Source organism: Silurus meridionalis, chromosome 27, assembly GCF_014805685.1.
Source record: "Silurus meridionalis isolate SWU-2019-XX chromosome 27, ASM1480568v1, whole genome shotgun sequence".
In the NCBI taxonomy this organism is placed as follows: Eukaryota; Metazoa; Chordata; class Actinopteri; order Siluriformes; family Siluridae; genus Silurus; species Silurus meridionalis.
This window is the reverse complement of record NC_060910.1, coordinates 13,866,094-13,887,093: the sequence shown is the minus strand read 5'-3', so window position 1 is coordinate 13,887,093 and position 21,000 is coordinate 13,866,094. Positions and strand designations below refer to the sequence as shown.

The window sequence follows — 21,000 nt, the reverse complement described above, 5'->3', positions numbered from 1 at the left end:
AGGTCTACCAACTTGTGAACTGTAAATCTATATGCATAAAAAAGTGATAAATGAGATATTTTTGACTGTATATGTGTTTTAGGGGGCAGTTTCTGGAGTATGACAAGCAGGAGGTCTCGGCCCAACCCAGAGAATGGAGAAAATACGACTTTCACTATGATAATGTGCTGTGGGCTTTTCTTACACTCTTTACTGTGTCTACAGGAGAGGGTTGGCCTACGTAAGTACACACACAAACACATGCACACACAATTTTTGTATTCTGGTAGAATTTCAAGAAGTACGTACTGTTTGATGTATTTTTTCACTCCCGTTTTCAGTTTTCCTTTGTTCTGTCTGGGGTTTCCTGGGATGCCAGTATTAAACTTTTAGCTGTTGCATATATGACTTGACACTTGAAAATGTTTTTATAGTTTATCACCTAACGCAGCATCCAGACCAAATGCACAAAAAAGTTTTTTATGCCATCTGAGGTAAAAGTTGTGAGCTTCAGACTTGTGAACTTTAGTTGGTTTAATGAGTAATATTAAAACGGAGGAGGTGCTAATTAGTAACACTGGCTGTTCCTTTTACTTTTAGTTATAGTTTCTCTGCACATATTTGCAAATAAGAAACCCAGTAAACTAGCTAGTTAACATTCTCCAAGCATACAGAATCATATGGCATCAGATGTTTTATACATGACTCCAAGAGTTGTAGTGAATGTGTGAAGTTTGGATTTGGACACCCATCCTGGGAGAAACTCCAAAATATTTGCCACTGTGGGTAACTTGTTCATATTTGCATGTCATTTTCACCAGAAACGCAAGTCATGGCATGTTATTATTTCTGACTTTGCCTTTCTTGTGCAGTTCTTTCTTATTTATGCACATTTATGCATTTTGAGTTTATTTTCTCTCAGGGGGTTAAAAGCCCCTAAAAGCCACACTCCACTTTATATTTCTCTTCTGGTCTTTCTGACCCAACTGTGGCTTCCTCTGATCCCAGTTCAAAGCTTTGTGTGGCATTTTAAAGAGCAGCTATACAGAACTCTCCTTGGGCAGTTTCAGCTCTCCACACACAGACATAGTGGAAAGAGAGAGGGGATGTGCCTGGATGAGCCACTTAATTCTACATGATTTATAGTTTATGTAAGTGAGGTTCGTTGGACCAACTTCAGACCGGGTCACCAGTGCAGTTTCAGCCACTGTGGCCTTTTTCCCTTTCTGCCCTCATTTCCTTATAAAATCATGAACGTCTATTATTAAATAATTCACTGATGCGATGATGTAAAAATGATGAACCAGTTAGTTTATGGGTGTAGCAAAAAAAAAAGATAATTAAAATATGGCAGGCTTCTCAGATCTGGAACTTTGCTACACTTTTATTACTGTAGTGGAAAAGCTGATGATGTAACACTAATAGGCACAAGATTAATGTTGTTAATTAATTTCATGCCTAAAACTTTTTAGAGCATGGCTCCTCCAACTTTCACATTAATGCTGTGTGTAATAATGACTACAGAATATCTTTTCTGGCATCTGTAGTAATCTCAGAGTGTTTGTGTTCTCAGGGTTCTGAAGCACTCTGTGGATGCCACATTTGAGGACCAGGGCCCCAGTCCTGGGTACCGCATCGAGATGTCCATCTTCTATGTGGTGTATTTTGTTGTCTTCCCCTTCTTTTTCGTCAACATCTTCGTGGCCTTGATAATTATCACATTCCAGGAGCAGGGCGATAAAGCTTTGTCTGAGTGCAGTCTGGAGAAAAATGAGGTAAGAACCAGTCAGTAATTAAAGTTAGCAGGTCCGTATGATAAAATAAACCCGATAACTATCCATTTCAAAATGAAATGTATATCGTTTTTTTTTGTTTCGATCAGTCCTATATTTTGGTTGTCATGAAATCTAACTGACTAGTGTTTAAATTGCCAACACCAACAAATTGCAACAAACACAATGCAATTATGGGTGAGATTTGTTTTCTCTTTTATCGCATATGAAAAATAATTATTTAATTCAGGCTGGTGTCTTTATTTTCTCGCAGTAAACATGAGGTCACTGCCTGTTGTGCTAGCAGGAGAGTTATTATTAATCTAATGGAAAAACGGCAGGCCTGGCAACATTGACTGAATATCTCTATAGCACTCTGTATTAACCCATACTGTATATATCAATAGTAGGCGGTAAATTCTATAAAGCAGTTTACCGACTCGTCACAGTTTTTCGACTCAAGCAGCAGTTCAGTCACTGACATTTCATAACATTTTCAGTGCTAGAACGAACTTATTTATTCATAGAGAGTGTCTGCACATGAAATTTGCCATTCAGGAAAGGCCTGTATATTGGGAAAAACATTCAAATTTGACTCGTGCCTCTGAGGGTGTGTAAATCTCTACACATACAGAAGCTACTACAAGCTACTGCAAACTTATATTCATATAATTTGCATGAATTACTGCTTTATTTATGTATAGAATGTACTGCTGAGCATCAGTTGCTTATTAATTTACTTGTACAGTATTTAGAAGAATATTTTTTAGAGCAACTTGTAAACACACATCCTCATGCTAGTTCCTACTTAAAAACACTGCAGAATGTGCAGATCTGCTCAGATTTACTGTGATTAAACATATTTGCAGATTTGCTCAGATTTACTGTGACTAAACATATTAAGTATTGTTTAAATGAAAAATTCATTCATTGCTTATACTAAACTTAATTTAAGTTACTGGACTGAATTTTGCAAAGTGAGTGAAATCAGTATATAATATCACATTAATAAATTGAATTCTCAAAGCACTTAGTAATGAACAAAACCTAAATATGTTAATGTAAATGAAATACATTTCTGTTTATGTAAATGACCAGTAAACATGCATATGTAATATTAAACCATTACATAATCTCTTCACAATTAGAAATGTTTTTTTTTAATGATTTTAATATACATAAAAATATTAAACCTGCAGAAATTGTAGGATCGTAACATATAAATGCTTATTCAAAGAATGTAAGTAGGTATACATTGTAATGCTTACTAAACAAATATATTTAAATTGATAATATTGTTCATAACAGCAAAAACAACTAATAATAATAATAATATTAATAGCTGTCAATATTATTGTTGTTGTTGGTTTTGATACTTCTGCATATACTGATTTAGTTATAGAATAATTTTATTGAGTCTTATGTGGAAATAATGAAATTTATTATTACACATATAATTATTAATTAATGAAGTAAAATGTTAATACAGTACTGTATACACAAAATAGCATTTTTGGGGTGGCGTCCGTTTATTGCGGTTGTTCATTTATCGCAGGCGGTTTTGGAACAAAAACACTGCAATAAACAGGGGAAAAATATTATGAAAAATTTGTTTTTTTTCAGTTGTGAAGATGTAAGCATCTAGAATATATAATTAATTTCATTTTGTATAATAATTAAATGATATTTGCATACATTAAATATGCAAACATGGAAAACAAGCATTGGAACGTGGTAAAGCTGCAGTAAATCATGTTTGTGTTGTAGTGGACAAATGCTATAAAAGAGAATGGAACAGAAAAAGGCAGAAAACAAACAGACTTAGAAAGAAAGGAAAAAATATGCATTTGAGTCCAAATGCATAATCATTCACTTAAACCACAGCAGTGACTAAAAATATAATCGTTTACTGCTTCTGTTATTTGCTGCTTTTAGATTTAGTGTTTGTTCACACTTTTTGAATTGAATTAACTTGAGCAGCCCAACTAATTAATAACATTTGTTGACAAGAAATTTCATTATCGATTATTAGCGTTTATATCGATTAGTTGTTGCAGTCCTACAATAAACATACCTTTGCATAAAGCATCCATATTTGTCCATGCCCCTGTGTTTTAAAAACTCAAAAAGTATTAATTTAAGGTACATTTAGAACAGATACAAATGTGCGATTAAGTTGCGATTAATCACGAGTTAACTCATGAAAATCATGCGATTAAATATTTGAATTGATTGACAGCCCTGATATATATATATATATATATATATATATATATATATATATATATATATATATATATATATATATATAGAACACAAAATAAAAGTGGTCATTTTTTTTTAGATGTTACAGTATATTTTATGCAGCCCTTAAAAGTATATTAACCAACAAAAATGAGCCTCAACAAAAAGCTAAATGCCAAAACACTGATGCATGAGGAGCTGGCATTTCCCAGTCCCAGTGTGTTATATGGTTTCTACATTAAGTCTATTATTCAGAGTTCATTAAAAGAAAATATTATTATGACTGTGGTGAATGTAATTCTCTGCTGAAGTGACCCACAATCCGAACCTAAGAGTTTATGGTGTAAATCAGCATGGTTAGGAAACTGGAATGTAAATGGTTCTGCAATATTCTGTTTGAATATTTTTTTTTATCTACAGTGGTGCCGTAGCACTGCAGTCATTTGTCACACTCAGTGGTGCATTGTGGTCTTTTGAGGTGAAGTCAGTCATGTTAACAGATACAGGTACAGGGCCAAGGATCGAGATTTATTCTGCAACTTGTATCACAGACACACACAACACAAACAATTATTGGCTCCGTGCAGCAGAAGAAAATGACAGTGAGATGAATCTGCTTCTATACTTGAGGATTCTGTTGTTTGTGTACAGTTGGTTGCAGCGGCAGCACTGTCACTCAGATTATGTCCTCACCCTGCATGTCTCTGCATCTGTTATCAGGGCTCCATTTACATTAAGACGGAATGCAGGCTAGTTCCAACCATTCCACCGTGTCAAACTCTACCTCTGAATTAATGTTGTAAAATCAGTAAAAGCATTAAAAATGCACAATGTGACCAAAACGAATACATTTTTCAATAACATTTGTTTTATTAAAAGCATTATTATGTAATACAGCAATTTAACAATGATTTAACAAAATATTTATTAAAAAATGTGATAACGAGATATTTATTAAATTTTTTATAGAAGGATTTTATAACAAAGTTGCAGAGCTCAGGAAAATTGTCAGGATGAAGGTGTTTATGTTTTCCTGTTTTTTTTCCCTGTAAAGTGGCAGGCTATATATATATAAAAAAAAAGAGATTAAATTTTTTTTAAATGCACATTGTGACATTTATTAATAAATTTAACATTATGATTGTTGGCAAAGTGACACAAACTGGTACACACTTTGGTAGGCTTGCGTTTCATGCCACAAACTGTTCATTCGGACCAATTACATTAGAGAATTATACAATATCCTGGTATAAAGTGTATACTGAAACATACTTTAGTTGGCTAGTTATCTAACTGATTCATTTTTCCCCCTTTTGGTGTTTCTTTAGTTATTGGTTTATTTTATTGCATAGTATTCAATTACTACTATAAATTATAATAAATAAATAAAATACTGCACTCTAAATCTTAGTATTCTGTTTAATATGGGTTATTATGCATTGTTTTTTTAAGCTAATAACAAATCCTTTATAATATAAATAAAGTGCTGACTAACTAGGCTTAATTTGGTGACTAACTTAATATGATAAGGAGAGCAGACAAGGGCAAGCAACTCAGTCTTAATAGAGGATTGGGCTAATCTCTGGGCCAGAAGAACTATAAACAGAAAGCAGAAATTAAGAATTTGACCTTTGAAAACCATGGACCAGTTTAATTTTAAAAAATATTCTTGCAGACCTGGTCCCCAGTCACAGCCCGGTGGTTGGGCACCTCTGCTCTATCCACACACATTGTATGGCAGTATTGTGAATAACACTTTTTCTGAATGATCTTTGATGCGATGGGGTTATTACAGGTATAGAAACACTTTAATAAATTACAAACTTCACTTTTAAAAGAGCAAAGCACTAAAGATCCTTTTATGAAATGCTGCTTTAGAATGTCCAGCTTAGTGATTAAGTAAGAAATGAAGGATGAGATTCACTAATTGCTCTTTTTTTTGTTTTACAGCGAGCCTGTATCGACTTTGCCATCAATGCCAAACCACTGACACGCTACATGCCTCAGAACCAGCAATCTTTCCAGTACCGAATGTGGAAGTTTGTCGTTTCTCCACCTTTCGAGTATTCCATCATGATCATGATCGCCCTCAACACTGTGGTCCTTATGATGAAGGTTTGCAGTTTTTATTATATTTTTTTCACTTTTATAATAACACAATAATAATTTGAGAGTTATAATAAATAATGTTTATTGTTAATTATTAAAATAATTATTGTTAATAATTGTTTTTCTCAGTTTCTCAGATCAGGAATGAAATTCTCAAAACTACTTGTTCAACTTCCACATCATGTACCGTAATTTCCGGACTATTAAACGCACCCAAATATAAGCTGCACCCACTGAATTTTACAAAGATTTTTATATTAAACATAAGTAAGCCGCACCTGTCTATAAGCTGCAGGTGTCTACACTGAAACTAATTAACTTTACACAGGCTTTAATGAAAGACAGTGTCTGTTACACGGCTTGTATCTAAACAGTAGCCTACCAAGAAAGTCATTGTTCACTGTCTTCCTCCTTTCTTTCACAACTATTTCTCTCGGGAGTTTATCTTTTGGCATCGTGCGTTTAAAAATCACCATCGGTGAAGCTTTTCTCCCGATGCCGTGCAGCTCAGAACACAGGTGAAGTGTGTTTTTCATGCCCGAGTGAGCGGCAGGTCAAACGTCAGAGGAACATCATCCATATTTATGATATGGTGCGGCCCGATTCTGTGGGAGCGCATCTGATTTAATATAAAGAGTTTCATTGGTTCACCTGAACCCGTTCAGCAATTTCATTCGTATAATGTTGTGGGGTTCAGTTTTTTGGCTTGAAGTTTGTGAAACCGGGAAAAACACAGGAAAAATCCATAAATTAGCCGCTTCATTGTTTAAGCCGCAGGGTTCAAAGAGTGGGAAAAAAGGATCGGCTTATAGTCTGGAAAATACGGTAGTCACTTGGTAATTAAAAGCTTTTCTTGTTGCTTTAAACAAATTGCAAATGCTTTGGTACATTCGTTGAAATGATTGGGTACAATTATCTGCTGTTTCCTACATTAAATACATTTTGTAATGTTGATCAAAATATAATATACTAGTCTCAAACCCCAAAACATCTAGGCATTAGGTCATTGCATAAGACATTGAATGCAAAATGGTTAAACCAGTTGTCATAATCTGTCCAGTTTAAATTTTTCTTGAACTTTTAAGGTGAGTGTACAACATCATATCAACCAATGATCTCTGAAATAGGTCAAATCTTATGAACCTTCAACTGGTAACTGTAGACAGACAGATCAAAACACAGAATTGCAATTTCTGAAATTGGATGAACAACCAAGAAACAAAGTACTAATACGGTACAGTAAAAGTGTAAATACTGTCCGGTGTCTTGCAATTAATATCACACATATGATACTGTGCAAATTAGTGCTTTCGAAATTTTTATACTGCCATACAGAAGAAATTCAGCCTTGTGCAAATACTTACTTTTGAGAGGTGAACTAAGGATTTTGAGAAATGTACAGGCTTTTGCAAGAAATCCATTGTGTGGTGCTGTTTGTACAAATTGTTTTAAGAAATGCACTTACTGATTTGCAGATATATAAAGAATGATTCGAGAAATGCTCCAAAGCGTGAGAAAAACTCTGTCCTTACTTTTTGTTTCTGCTTCATGAAACCTTTTTTGAATCGAGCGCTTTTCTTTTTTTTTACCCAACAGTACTACGATGCTCCAAACTCCTATGAAGCAATGCTGAAGTATCTCAACATTGTCTTTACTGCACTTTTTTCACTGGAGTGTGTTCTGAAGATCATTGCTTTTGGCCCTTTGGTAAGTCCTTACCTGTGTTACTTGTAGGTTACTGAAGAGAAGCGAAAATCTGAGTGATGACACTTGGGGTTGTAAGTGAGTGATGTAGCAAAACCTTTTCTTTTCAGAACTACCTGAAGGACGCGTGGAATGTGTTTGACTTTGTGACTGTGCTGGGGAGTATTACAGATATCCTGGTCACTGAGATTAATGTAAGTGAACTGTCGAGCTTGAGGAGCAAAATAGGTTCATAGGCAGGAGGGGAACAAAAAAATGCCCTTTCTTGTTGTAATTTACAGTATTGTGTGTATGTTTTAATCCCCACTGTCACCGTGTTGAAGTGTTACTAATGTTACTGTTTGTATTGTTAACTTTTTCTGTATGTGACGACTGTTCATGTCTCCCTGTTTTTCTCCTGCTTTCCTGCTCTGTTTGTCATCTTCTCTTTCTTCTTTTCTCTTGGTCTTGTTCATTGTCTTCACTCCATCTTGGCTACCATGATAAATGCACTCCATTTATAGACTACGGTGAGTGGCACATCTTCTTGAATATGCATTTCCTCAGATGTTTAATGTGTCCGTGTTCAGTAAGTTTTAACATTTTGCAATGACATCGAGTCTATGAGCCATGTGAGTTGATTAATACCTATAGAGAGGCATATGTTAGAAGAGTAAATGAAAGAAGGGGCGATTAAATGAAGGCATGTGTAACCCCGCAGGACCGTCTGTTAAACCTGAGCTTCCTGAGGCTGTTTCGAGCGGCCCGTCTCATTAAACTCCTCCGGCAGGGTTACACCATCCGCATTCTGCTTTGGACGTTTGTACAGTCCTTCAAGGTAGGTGATAATCCTGAGCTTTAATAAAAGTGACAGGTGTGACTGGTGTTAACAGTCTAGCAGGGTACAATAGTCTCTAGAGTCTATACAGAATAGGGTTCGGACACTAGGAAAGCATCCAGTCATTAGCAGATCTACTAGCGGAAACAGGTTCTTCACAAGGAAGACTATGATACACTATATCGCCAAAAGTTTGCGACATCTGTGCACATATGTGCTTTTTGATCATCGCATTCCACATTTAGTCCCAATTTGTTTTTTAATTCTCTTCACTCTTCTGGAAAGATGTTCCACCAGATTTTGGAGTGTGGGGATTTGTGTTTATTAAGACACAAGGGTGTTAGTAAAGTCAGGGGCTGATGTAGGTGAGATGTGAAGGCCTGAGGTGCAGTCAGCATTCAAATTCAAAGGTGTTCAATAGGGTTGAGGTCAGAGCTCTATAGCAGGAGATCTTTGACAAAAGGAAAGAATCACATATGGCTGGGAAAGTTAGGTGTCCCAATACTTTTGTTTATATACTGTAAATCAGATAACTATTCATTGCAACTGCAATGAACAGAAAAGCATCTCAAAACAGCTGTCTCGTTATTTATGCAGTGCACGAATGTCAATTTCTGTAAGCCTGCTTTTACTGTAGCCTCAGATTCTTGACAGAAGTGAAACATGTAGTCCATCAATCTCAATGTTAGATATGTTGAGTGTTTTGTCGCAGGCTTTTCTGTTTAAGGTTCTTGTAGTGATTTGAGATCAGATTGTGACTTTTAGGAAGCCTGAACCAGTTAAACCATTACCTCTTTCATTAATTAAGGGCTTCAATACACAGATCTGTGGGTGTTATTTGTTTTATGCACATTTGAAATTCTAAACCTGTTATTTGTTAAAATCCCTGGAGATCTTCAGTCTATGAAAGACTTGGGTCATTTGGCACCACCACACTCAAAGTCACTAACATCAAATCCATCAGACTGAACTGTGATATTAATCGGTGATAAAGGAATACTCTATAAATTAGTATTTTTTTCCATTCCAGGCTCTGCCTTATGTCTGCCTTCTAATCGCTATGCTGTTCTTCATTTATGCCATTATTGGAATGCAGGTCAGTGAACATATACAATAAATATGGGTACTGTATATCCCATCATGCACAAATTATTTACATGCATATATAGATTCTTTGGATTATTTTCATTGTAGAAAAATATATCAATTTAGATTCTGTCTAAATAACTATTAATGCTCTCAGGTGATTTGGAGATTTATATCTTATATTTTCCTCAAATATTTATATGCAAAAGCCTCAAATTGATTGTTTGTTAGTCTTTAAAAAGGGCATGAAACCATTATAATCCCTGATGTTGAGTGATATTTTTTTTGTCTCTCACAGGTCTTCGGGAACATTGACCTGAACGAGGACACGGCCATTAACCACCACAACAACTTCCGTACTTTCCTGCAAGCTCTCATGCTGCTCTTCAGGTGAGGAGCTGATTTTGCTCCATCTCACTCGATTCCTTCTCAAAGAAAGCAGCCAAGCTCTTATTAAAACAACAGTTATTAACTTTAATGTGTTTCAGTTGCATCCTTTGGTTTCTTTAAGCCAAGCAGGCACCATGTTGTGGAGCTCTTGCTGCTGAATCTCCATGTACTACGAGATTCCTGTAGATCTTGGCAGCTGCTTTTTTGCCAGAATATTGGCACTGGAAGCCTTTTTTTTACAGAGAAATGCAGAGATAGTGATGATAAGCGCTGTTCTCTTGTGCTTCTTTTCTGGAGGGTCTTATGGAGCTGTTAATTGGCTGTGTAGACAGGGAGTTGTCTGTGTTTTCACAGTGTGGCCTTTGATTAGCTCATTACTACTGTTGCACATTCTCCTTTCACGTGCTCTTGTTTTAAGCACGCTGTGTTACATAGTTGAACATATGTTCTTTAATTGTTTTTGCACTCGCAATAATGAAAGCATAGTCTGAATTGCCACCTGGTGGATCAGAGTCACTTATTCAACTAAAAGCAAAAGAATGCAGAGATGTGGATTTGCTATGCTAACTTTCTCCTACTGTAGGTTAAACTTTCAAGCATGAACATTTACATTCTTCAGTGTGTATAATTTATCTATAATGTGTTATTTATTACCACACTGTACCCAGTGGTGGACATTAACATTGTATTTTTAAATCATAATCTTCAAGTATCTGTATTTTATTTATGTATTTTTATATAAGGAAACTTTATTACATTTTAAGATCTTGTTTTTTATTTTACAACATTTCAGAACGATCATGCTGTTGCTCACTAATTTGAACTGAGAAGCTGTTGCAAGACCACGGCCATATAACCCCATAGTTTACTGAAGAACATACTGAAAGCTACTCATGATCCAATAATGTACTTTAAGTCCTTTTAAAAAAGTAAACAATAAAAATACAATCTCTGAAATTTATAACAAGCCGTTTTTATGAAGGTTTTAATGAAAATCGAAGTAGTTATTGTACTGCGGTAATACAGGGTTCTACTCAAAAAAATAAATAATAAAAATTAAATGTAGGTAAAGAAAAATGTATGAGACCAATTTTTTTTAATTAATTATAAAAACAGACATGATGGAAGGTTTTAAATGAGTTTTTCTTATAGAGATTAATCCAACATTTTAAAAATCTAATTAATGCAGGTAGTTAGGACAGAGGGGTATGGAGAAGGATGATCTGCTGTGATGACTCCTAATGGGAGCAGCCAGAAGAAGAAGAAGAAGAAACTTGAAACTTTTTTAAAAAACACACATTCCATATGCAGAGATTCATTTAAAAAAGTTTAGATATAAAAAGCTGGACTACTTCTTATTCACCTTCCTGTGTACATCCTGGTGTTTTTTTTTTGTTTTTTTCTTTATTAAGCATGTGCTTGAAAAAAAACAAATATATGGTATATGTCAAAAACAATTTTTTTTTTTCTTTTAACATCCACAATAATGTATAAAGTCTGGTGTGTTTTTTCCCCCTGTAGGAGTGCTACAGGAGAGGCCTGGCACGAGATCATGTTGTCGTGTCTAAGTCACCGTGCATGTGATGTGAACTCTGGAACACCCGGAAATGAGTGCGGCAGCGACTTTGCTTACTTTTACTTTGTCTCCTTCATCTTCCTCTGCTCTTTCCTGGTCAGTGCCCTGGCTCATGTATCTGTTTGTACACTCCACTAATTATACTGCTTAAGCACACGGCATTTAAACAGATTGGTTTAGTTTTCCATTTCAACTATAAGTATCTGAAAAAAATGGTTGACTTAGTTTTCCAAGAAGCATGACACGATGGGATGCACATTCGTTTCTCACAGCATGAAAAAATATTTCAGAAAATCTCTAGAGAGAAGTGGAATTAACATAAATCCCCAACTTCAGGAAGAGCAGTAATCGCTGTACATCTTTAACCAAAAAAGGCTTTAGTTTCTAAAATGTGTTCTCTCATTCAAATTATTCAATAATTTGGCACTTTTCATTCAAATAACTAGGCTTTATATAAAATAAACAATACTTAGACTTAGTAATAGATATAGTAACATTGAGACATACTTTAATTTAAACACCATTTCTTTTCCATTAAAAGTAGTGATTTTTTTTGTAGTTGTTGCAAAACACTTGAGTCAAAATTACTGGCATCCCAATTTTAAAATCTGCATCAAATAATAGCTGTGAGTCTCTTCTTTAAATATCGGACAAGGTTGGAGGAATCTTTACAAACCTCTCAGGTTGCTCTTATGTTCATACAGAACATTTATACCTTGAGGTTTATGCATTTAGACCAAAGTCTTCGGTGAAGACCGCAAGGGTTTGAGTCAGGTTCATGCACACACTGATTTGGGATTTCAACAAGCATTTGTTTGTTGATGTCTATTTGATTTATGATTCCATCGTTCGTTATAAGCCCCACCAGCTGCAAACAGCTGTAAAAACATCAATTGTTGTGTTTTACAGCAGGTTTAAAGGAATGTTGTTTGTGTCCCACCTTTTTTTATTGGTGGGGTTCATGACTAAGAAAATTGCTAATGTTTGTCTGATCTGTCTGTAACACATTATAACTCAAAGTTATTACAGTGTGATATACAGTGCAAACACTATATGGACGAAAGTATTGGCATACCAGACTTTTCCAGCCATATGTGATTCTTCTGTTACTACAATGTTGGAGGCACACAAATGTGGAATGTGGTAAAATTTATTTTTCCATTCACTTGAATTAGGAGACCCAAACCTGTTCCAGCATGACAACGGAACTGTGCTAAAAAACGAGCTCTCTGACGATATGGTTTACATGGTTTGAAAAGAAAGATCTTGAGTGGCCTGCTATAGAGCTCTGGCTTAAATGCTATTAAACACATATGTGATGAATTGGAACACAGACTGCAGGCCTCATCATACTACATCAGTACCTGACTTTACTAACATCTTTGTGACTGAATGAGCATAAATCTCCCCGAACAAACTCCTAAATCTAGTGGAAAACCATCCCAGAGAGGTTATTATAACAGGAAATGGAGACTACAAATAAAATTGGATGCTTAGAAAGCACAGTGCAATATTTTGGTCTGGTGTCCACAAACTTCTGTCTATATAGTGTTTCATTATGTACTGTATTGTGTACACTCACCTTTTCTCATTCTTCTCAAGTTTCCATTTAATTCTCCCATTAATTATAGAGAATGTATATTATATTATATATTATGATTCCTGTAGTCCTGCAAGAGTAGCAAGTGCTGCTTCAGCATTAAAGAGCCTCCACCTGTAGCGAGTCATCGCCATCTCCTTTTTCTAGATGCTGAATCTGTTTGTTGCTGTGATCATGGATAATTTTGAGTACCTGACCCGGGACTCCTCCATCCTGGGTCCCCACCACCTGGACGAGTTCATCCGTGTGTGGGCTGAGTACGACCCGGCTGCATGGTATGTGCTAACACCCACAATGCTCTGCAAACGAAGAGAGAAAATAAGACAGAAAGAGTTTTGAGTCACTGACTTATGTAGTATCACAGTTTGGAAGCTGTATTGGGGTCTGAAAAGCCTTTCCTGTCCTGTCATTTTTTTTATAAGATAATATGTAAAGGAGTATCTAAACCCCTCTAAAGTCATGCACAACCCTGATGGATGCATATGGGCTTGACATGGCCATACGTGTCCAATGCCTTTACTAATATACTCTCCGAGCTGAGCTTGCCTTACACCTGTGTCATGTCTTGCTTGTTTTCTCTGCAGCGGACGGATTTCCTATAAGGATATGTACAATTTGTTGCGAATTATCTCACCCCCTCTTGGCTTAGGGAAGAACTGCCCTAATAGGGTAGCATACAAGGTTTGAAAACCCCAGAAAACTTCCTCCACTCTTGCGGGCTCTGTGCACCAATGCCCAGAGACCTGAACTGAATGGCTGTGCACTAAATGACTTGCATATACACGAGCACTTGCCCTTTCAGACTTGACTGGCTTTGGTTAATGATGCTGAATGAGAAACTAAGCTTTCAATGCCAACACAGTCATCTTTATGATTTGTAATATTTTACGATATACACCCTCAATAAGGTATATAATGGTAATATAGCATAACACTAAAGCTTAGCTTGGAGAAACACTGTCTTCCGACATGCTAAGTTGAAGCTGAGCTTTTGCTGAGCTTTAGCTTGGATCTACATAAAGTATGAAAGGAAGGTCATTGACTTAAAAAGGCTGGCATTGAAATCTTTGTTATCAAGCACTAAAAAAAAGGAAACCTGACCTGATGTCTCTTAGCATGCACAAGCAGACATCTTACAAACAATGCAGCCATTCTGTCACGATTCCACACCATGTGTGCACCTCTGCTTCATTCCATTCTTCTTCCCCATCAAGGATCAACTCCTTCTCTCTTCCTCTAACCTCTAACCTTATAGGATCCATCTTTGACCTTGACCCAGGCAAGGATGGCATCCCTGCTCATGACACTCGTGGAAATCTAAATAACACAGATTTCTGTTTCTTTCTTTTTTTTTTAATGATAATTATTATTATTTTTCATTTTGGTTCTGCTTTGTTTCATTTCATTCCTCCCTTCTACTCTTCCCGTCTTTCTAACTCCCCATCCTTGTCTTTTGGTTTTGGATTCTATTGCGTTCTCGACACTGTGAAGTGGCCGTATCAAGTACCGCGATATGTATGAGATGCTGCTCCACATGTGCCCACCTTTAGGTTTGGGAAAGAAATGTCCACCACGAATCGCCTACAAGGTAGTCTAACTTCTCCTGCCGTGCCCCACCCTGCCCCGCCCCTGCTCCGCCCACCCTGTCTTCCCATTGGCTTATCCTTTAGCCAACCTTTGTGCTCTGCAGTTCCCCCCCGCCCCCCACCCCTTGTGCCCGCTCACTCTGGTGTGGCCCGTCTTTTCCTTCCCCTCCTTTTCTTAGACCATTGTGCCCACTATTATATAAAGACAATAATATAACAATAGAACAGATTAGGTAGGCCAGTCATCTGATTTTAGTATGTGCTTTATAGTGCCAAAAAATGTGATAGCTCAGTGAAGACCCATACTCAGACTTGGTTTACGCCTGGTCATTTTATGTGTCATTTCTTTTGGATTATATCCAGATTTTAACCTTCTCAATTATCTGTTATACCAGTCACACCGTTTGTTAGTGTCTTTGTTCCGCCTGTTCTGCTCTTAAAAGATGAAGGACCCTTGGATCGTGTTGTTATGGATTTCAGTTATGATTTGTGGTTTACAGAGTAATGGAAGTAGTTAAAATGCATATTTACATCTCCAATGACCAAGTAAGAAGTAATAGTGGAAAGGAGAAATTATTTGAGGAAGAAAACTTCAAGGAAAGGAGACTAACACCAGACAGTGTGTATTGCTCCAAACTCCAAAGAGTTTGTATAACTGTAACACCAGACAGCGTTTATAACCACAAATTGTAAAAACATAAAGATAAAATAAATAGATGTTTAGGATGAAACTTTTTTTTTATTATTTGTTAACCCCTACAGCAGCTGGTACAGATAGGTACCGATTTACAGAATGCAGTTGACACTATCCATTAAAGCAAGCATAAGACTTGGGTATAAACTATTTTTGAGAATCCTCAACATGAGACCGTCCCCAGTAATCAATATCTGGATATAATCCCGTTACTCATTAAGACACATGAAGCGATTACGTGTAAATGTCCTGAGTCTCGCTCTGTTTTACTTTCAAAGCTGTCACACTTTACATTGAATCATGTACACCTTAAATCTGCATTGTTTGCGCACAGTATATACTGTAAGCAGCTCAGATGCACCACTTCTTAATCAGATGCTTTTTCAAGACGATTTTACTCCTTTATACTGTACACATGCTGGAGTCTAAACGCAGGTGACTGAGCCATAGGCATTATAGGTGTGATCCTGTTTTGATGGCCACAAAAAATCATTGAGAACTTGTAATGTCATAAATGACTAACCTCTCAGCTGAGCGTAGTAGTAAGTTTCCCTAATAATCGCTCTCTATCATACCTCTGTAGTGGAGCAATGCATATGTGCGTATGCGTCTTGTGTATGTGTGGCTTTAAACCACCAGGACTGTACCTACTCTATCTATCTATCTATCTATCTATCTATCTATCTATCTATCTATCTATCTATCTCTCTCTCTCTCTCTCTCTCTCTCTCTCTCGCTCTCTCTCTCTCTCTCTCTCTCTCTCTCTCTCTCTCTCTCTCTATCTATCTATCTATCTATCTATCTATCTACCCACATGCCTCTATTGCTTGTGCCCTCATCCACTACATCCTCTCCTTTGCTACCTGCTTAATATGACAAGTGTGTGAACTCCCTCCTTTTCTATCCTTTTTCTTTTTCTCCACACCATGACTGCAACTAGATTCATTCAATCTTTCAGTTCACAGAAGCTCAACACTTCACAGCACAAATGTACCACATTAAGCAAATTGCAAATGCAATTCGATATGATCTTATCTGATGAAAACTTCTCTCTTAAGTACTGTAAAGTAGTCTATGGGTGCTGTTTACAAATGCAGGGTTTAGTTTTCCTTTCGAAACGAACCTCAGTGTGCTTTCCTCATCAGTGCAGTCTTTTAGGTAGGGTAGAAAACAGCAATATTTACTGGTTACATCCAGCCTGAGTGAGACAGGATTTTTCATGTGTCATGCGTTTGTGTCATGTGATCATGTAAACATGTGAGTAAAAGCAAGTGAGGGTTAAAAGCTTTAATAAACACTGAAGCAAATGTACAAAATCGAGAAGCCAAGTTTAAAAAGAGTGATCAGGTGAAAGGTCAGGCGGTCAGAAGGCAGAATATCCGAGGTCAGACAAGAACCGGTAACTAGAGGTGAAATACACTGATCAGGCATAACATTATGACCAGCTGCCTAATATTGTGTTGGTCCTCCTTTTGCTCCCGAAACAATTCTGATCCGTCGAGCATCAACACCATTAACTTCCTCAGCAATTTGAGCTACAGGAGCTCACCGGTCATAAGGTTATAATATCATAATGTTATGACTGATACCGGTGTATGGGCTAATACCAATCATAGCAAACAAGATTGTAAGGGTTTGATCAGATTTGATAAAATAAAAAATAAAAAAAGAAATGGATGCATCCAGCAAATCCTATTTTAACGTTTAATTCACACTCACTGGACACTTTATAAAACACCTATACTTTAATACAAATGCTTTGACGGTGCCAGATGGGCTGCTTATGAGTATTTTAGAAATTTTGTTCTGGGATTTTTGCTAGCGTTTACACAGAATGGTGAAAAAAACAAACAAAAACAAAGCATTCACCGAGTGGTGGTTTGGCAGCCAGAAACACTTTATTTAAACTGACAGGGAGGAGCCAGAAAAGCACATTAGCACTCTTTACAACTGTGATGAAAAGACCATGCCGGGTTTCACTCATGTCAATCAAAAAACATCTGAACTATGTAGTCGTTTTTGCTAGTGCTAGTTCTATATTTACTTGATAAAGGTTTGTTAACCAAGTGAACCTATTTAAATTTCTGACTACTGAATGACTTTAACCAACGTTATTATATTTCATTTTCTCAAATTATAACTTTTGCTCTGGGTTTCTCCTTCATGAGTCTAATAGATGTGAACAGCACCCTGAGGGAAAGTTGAATGTTCTCATACCTTTACCCATGTGCAGTGTTGAGTTCCTGTGCTCTGATTCATCTACATGGTTATGCCTTCATGCTTCCCTCTACTTTTCTGTCACTGTGTCACTGATGGCCTTTTGCCGCAGATGTAGCCTGTAGCAGTGAATGTGACTGTTTAATACTGTTATGTCTCTGTACCTGTAATCTGTCATTTTGGACAAAACATTTTGTGTGCTTCAGGCTGAGCATCTGATATTTAGATCTGTGAGTGTGTGTATATTTAAACATTTCAGCTTTTTAAGTGTCAAAAACACCACGTTTGAGCAAAAGCCTGTCACAAGCACACAGATGGTTTTGGACCTGAGGTGTCTCGCAGGCTTGGGTTGTGTTTGTTTGTTTCGTTTTTCAGCGTGCTTTTTTGTTGTTGTTATTTGTGGGTTTCTCCTCTAACACGCTCCTGATTCCCCTCAGCGACTGGTGAAGATGAACATGCCCATCGCCGATGACAACACGGTCCACTTCACCTCCACGCTCATGGCTCTAATCCGCACTGCGCTGGAGATCAAACTGGCCTCAGGTCAGTCTTTTTGCCTCCACAGCCTCTGAGCACAGAGTCTGTTCAAGTGCATTTCTAACGGCTTTTTTCAGTTCAACAGTCTTAGAATAGATTTGCTTCATCCTTATTAATAAAACAAAGTCTTCATTCAGAAGTAGTTGAATATGAGTATTAATGTAATAATTTATATTTGCTTTTTTTTTGTAAAGATGTTTCTGATTCAAGTCAGACATGTTTAATTGCATTCATGGAATTTTCAAAATGTGTCTTTTAAATAGAGCTCAGTGAAGAAGAGGAAAATAATTTGTATTTATTCTGCAAAATCAATTGCAATGCTTATGGGATATGAACAAACAAACACAACCAGAAAACACCTGTATTTATTATACTATGTGACACACATAAATAATATTCACCTACAGTACAAAATAAAAATAAAAAATACCATTTTGCCACAAAATGTAGAGTAGCTTCATCAGTTTAATGTAAAAAAAATGAAGATTCTATATGAAAATTAATTTCCGGAACCAATATGCATTCAAACTTAGTGTTTCTAAAGCCTAACTAATACGAAATATACACACAACCAGTGAGCAGTTGGTGAGGAATTAGATCTTGTTCCGGATGTGTAGTGAGGGGGTGATAGTGAAACCTTGGTGTGTGTTTGCAGGAATCGTGGCTCAGCGTCTGTGTGATGCAGAGCTGAAGAAGGAGCTGGCGACCGTCTGGCCAAACCTGTCTCAGAAGACCATGGATCTTCTGGTGACTCCCCACAAACGTGAGAACACACACACACACACACACACACACACACACACACACACACACAGCTGATCCTAATTAACGCTGTTTATTAACTTGAACCCAGTCCAGTATGTACTGTTACTGCCATCTAGTGATGAGAGGCAGATAGATTGTCTGCACTGAGAGCAGGTGAATAAGCTTTTCTGCTCAGAACTATTACTACTACTTGTACTAATATTACTACCACTACTACTACTTCTACTATCACTACAATTACTACTAATACTATAAATATTACTACTACCACTATTTCTGCTATTGCTACTGCTTCTACTAATATTATTATTACTACTTCTACTACTGCCCCTACTACTTTACTACTACTTCTACTACTACAATTACTGTTACTATTACTACTCCTACTAATACTTCTTCTTCTAGTATTGATATTACTACCACTACTACTACAATTATTGTTATTACTACTGCTACTGCTATTACTACTACTTCTACTACTACTATTATTTTTTATTCCTTCTGCTTCTACTGTTACTACTATTACCACTTCTACTTTTACTACTTCTTAGTTTTATGTCATAAGTAACAAATATAAATCTAAATTTGACTAATTACATTTAAAAAGGATTACACACAATTATGATATGGCATTAAGATAAAGAAATGTACTATGTATTGAAGCATTTCCCATTTCACCACAGAGAAGTTTTAAAGAGATGTCTTGCAATTTGGAATGTTTAATTTTGATTGGTCTGAATGACAGTGCAAGTGCAAGGTTGCTGATTGCAAGGTTTTTAGAAATGTGCTCCTTCTAGACTGGTAAAGTGAACTGTACACATACTGTACACTGTAAAAGTGAATGTAGTGAAGTTTTCTGTGAGGAGATTATTTGGCAGGTTGGATTTCGTCTGCATTGTCAGTGCTTTGTAACAGTCAGCTGTATAACCTATTTGACATAGAGGAACTGTTTTTTTTTTTTGGTTTCTGGTTTTAAGTGTAACCAGCTGCATTTTTTGATATTCTTGATATTCTAAGTTTAGCTCTTCTATAATGTCAGTGATAATAGGAACTAACCTTTCTGAGGACATTCCACAACATTACAAATTGCTATAAACAGATGAAACATGCCTTTCTCTTATAATGAATTATTTAAGATTTCTGTGGATTAAGTGCTTTAAGGGAAATATACCGTATTTTTCGGACTATAAGCTGCTACTTTTTTCCCACGTTTTGAACCCTGCGGCTTAAACAACGAAGCGGCTTATTTATGAATTTTTCCTGGGTTTTTCCCGGTTTCACAAACTTCAAGCCAATAAACTGAACCCCATAACATTAGACCAATTAAATTTCCGAATGGAAATGAAAAAAACGCACCTCACCTGTGTTCTGAGCTGCACGGCATCGGGAGAAAAAAACGTTTTTTTTAAACGCACAAAGATGCCAAAAGATAAACTTGAGAAATAGTTGTGAAAGGAAGGAGGAAGACAGTGAACAATGACTTTCTTGGTCGGCTACTGTTTAGATACAAGCTGTTGAGTCAGGGTGAAGGGAGAGCTCGCTAACTCCAGTTGCAACAGAAATCATATAAGCACAGACAAACTCGTGCTTTTTTATTTTTCTTGGCAACAGTGTTATGGGTTAGTCAAAGAAACTTAGAAATGAGCATCAAAAAATAATAAGGACATATTCCTTATCTTGCACACACGCAGTAATACTGGAAAAATGCAGTGCATGCTATTCCCAAAATGCTCCTAAAGGAAGCGCAAAATATTTCACCCGTTACACCGTGTAACAGACACTGTCTTTCATTAAAGCCTGTGTAAAGTTCATTAGTTTCAGTGTAGCTTATACACAGGTGCGGCTTATTTATGTTCAAAGTAAAAATATTTGTAAAATTCAGTTTTATAGATAGGTGCGGCTTACATATGGGTGCGCTTTATAG

General features: G+C 36.5%; 1 protein-coding gene across 9 annotated transcripts in view; it reads left to right on the top strand.

The window, feature by feature from the left end:
• cacna1ba (calcium channel, voltage-dependent, N type, alpha 1B subunit, a) overlaps nt 1–21,000 on the top strand; it is a 149,361-nt gene that overhangs the window by 113,246 nt on the left and 15,115 nt on the right. For 3 of the 9 annotated variants that reach the window (XM_046841364.1, XM_046841362.1, XM_046841361.1), the window contains 14 exons: nt 83–220; nt 1,553–1,754; nt 5,946–6,110; nt 7,701–7,811; nt 7,919–8,002; nt 8,312–8,317; nt 8,509–8,625; nt 9,656–9,721; nt 10,010–10,101; nt 11,623–11,773; nt 13,425–13,552; nt 13,862–13,958; nt 18,212–18,317; nt 18,967–19,074. In XM_046841364.1, the coding sequence (XP_046697320.1) occupies nt 83–220; nt 1,553–1,754; nt 5,946–6,110; nt 7,701–7,811; nt 7,919–8,002; nt 8,312–8,317; nt 8,509–8,625; nt 9,656–9,721; nt 10,010–10,101; nt 11,623–11,773; nt 13,425–13,552; nt 13,862–13,958; nt 18,212–18,317; nt 18,967–19,074 (1,571 nt within the window). Of the gene's footprint in view, nt 1–82; nt 221–1,552; nt 1,755–5,945; nt 6,111–7,700; nt 7,812–7,918; nt 8,003–8,311; nt 8,318–8,508; nt 8,626–9,655; nt 9,722–10,009; nt 10,102–11,622; nt 11,774–13,424; nt 13,553–13,861; nt 13,959–14,768; nt 14,866–18,211; nt 18,318–18,966; nt 19,075–21,000 lie in introns of all 9 variants that reach the window. The other 6 variants (XM_046841366.1, XM_046841363.1, XM_046841360.1 and 3 more) reach the window with 3 other exon arrangements.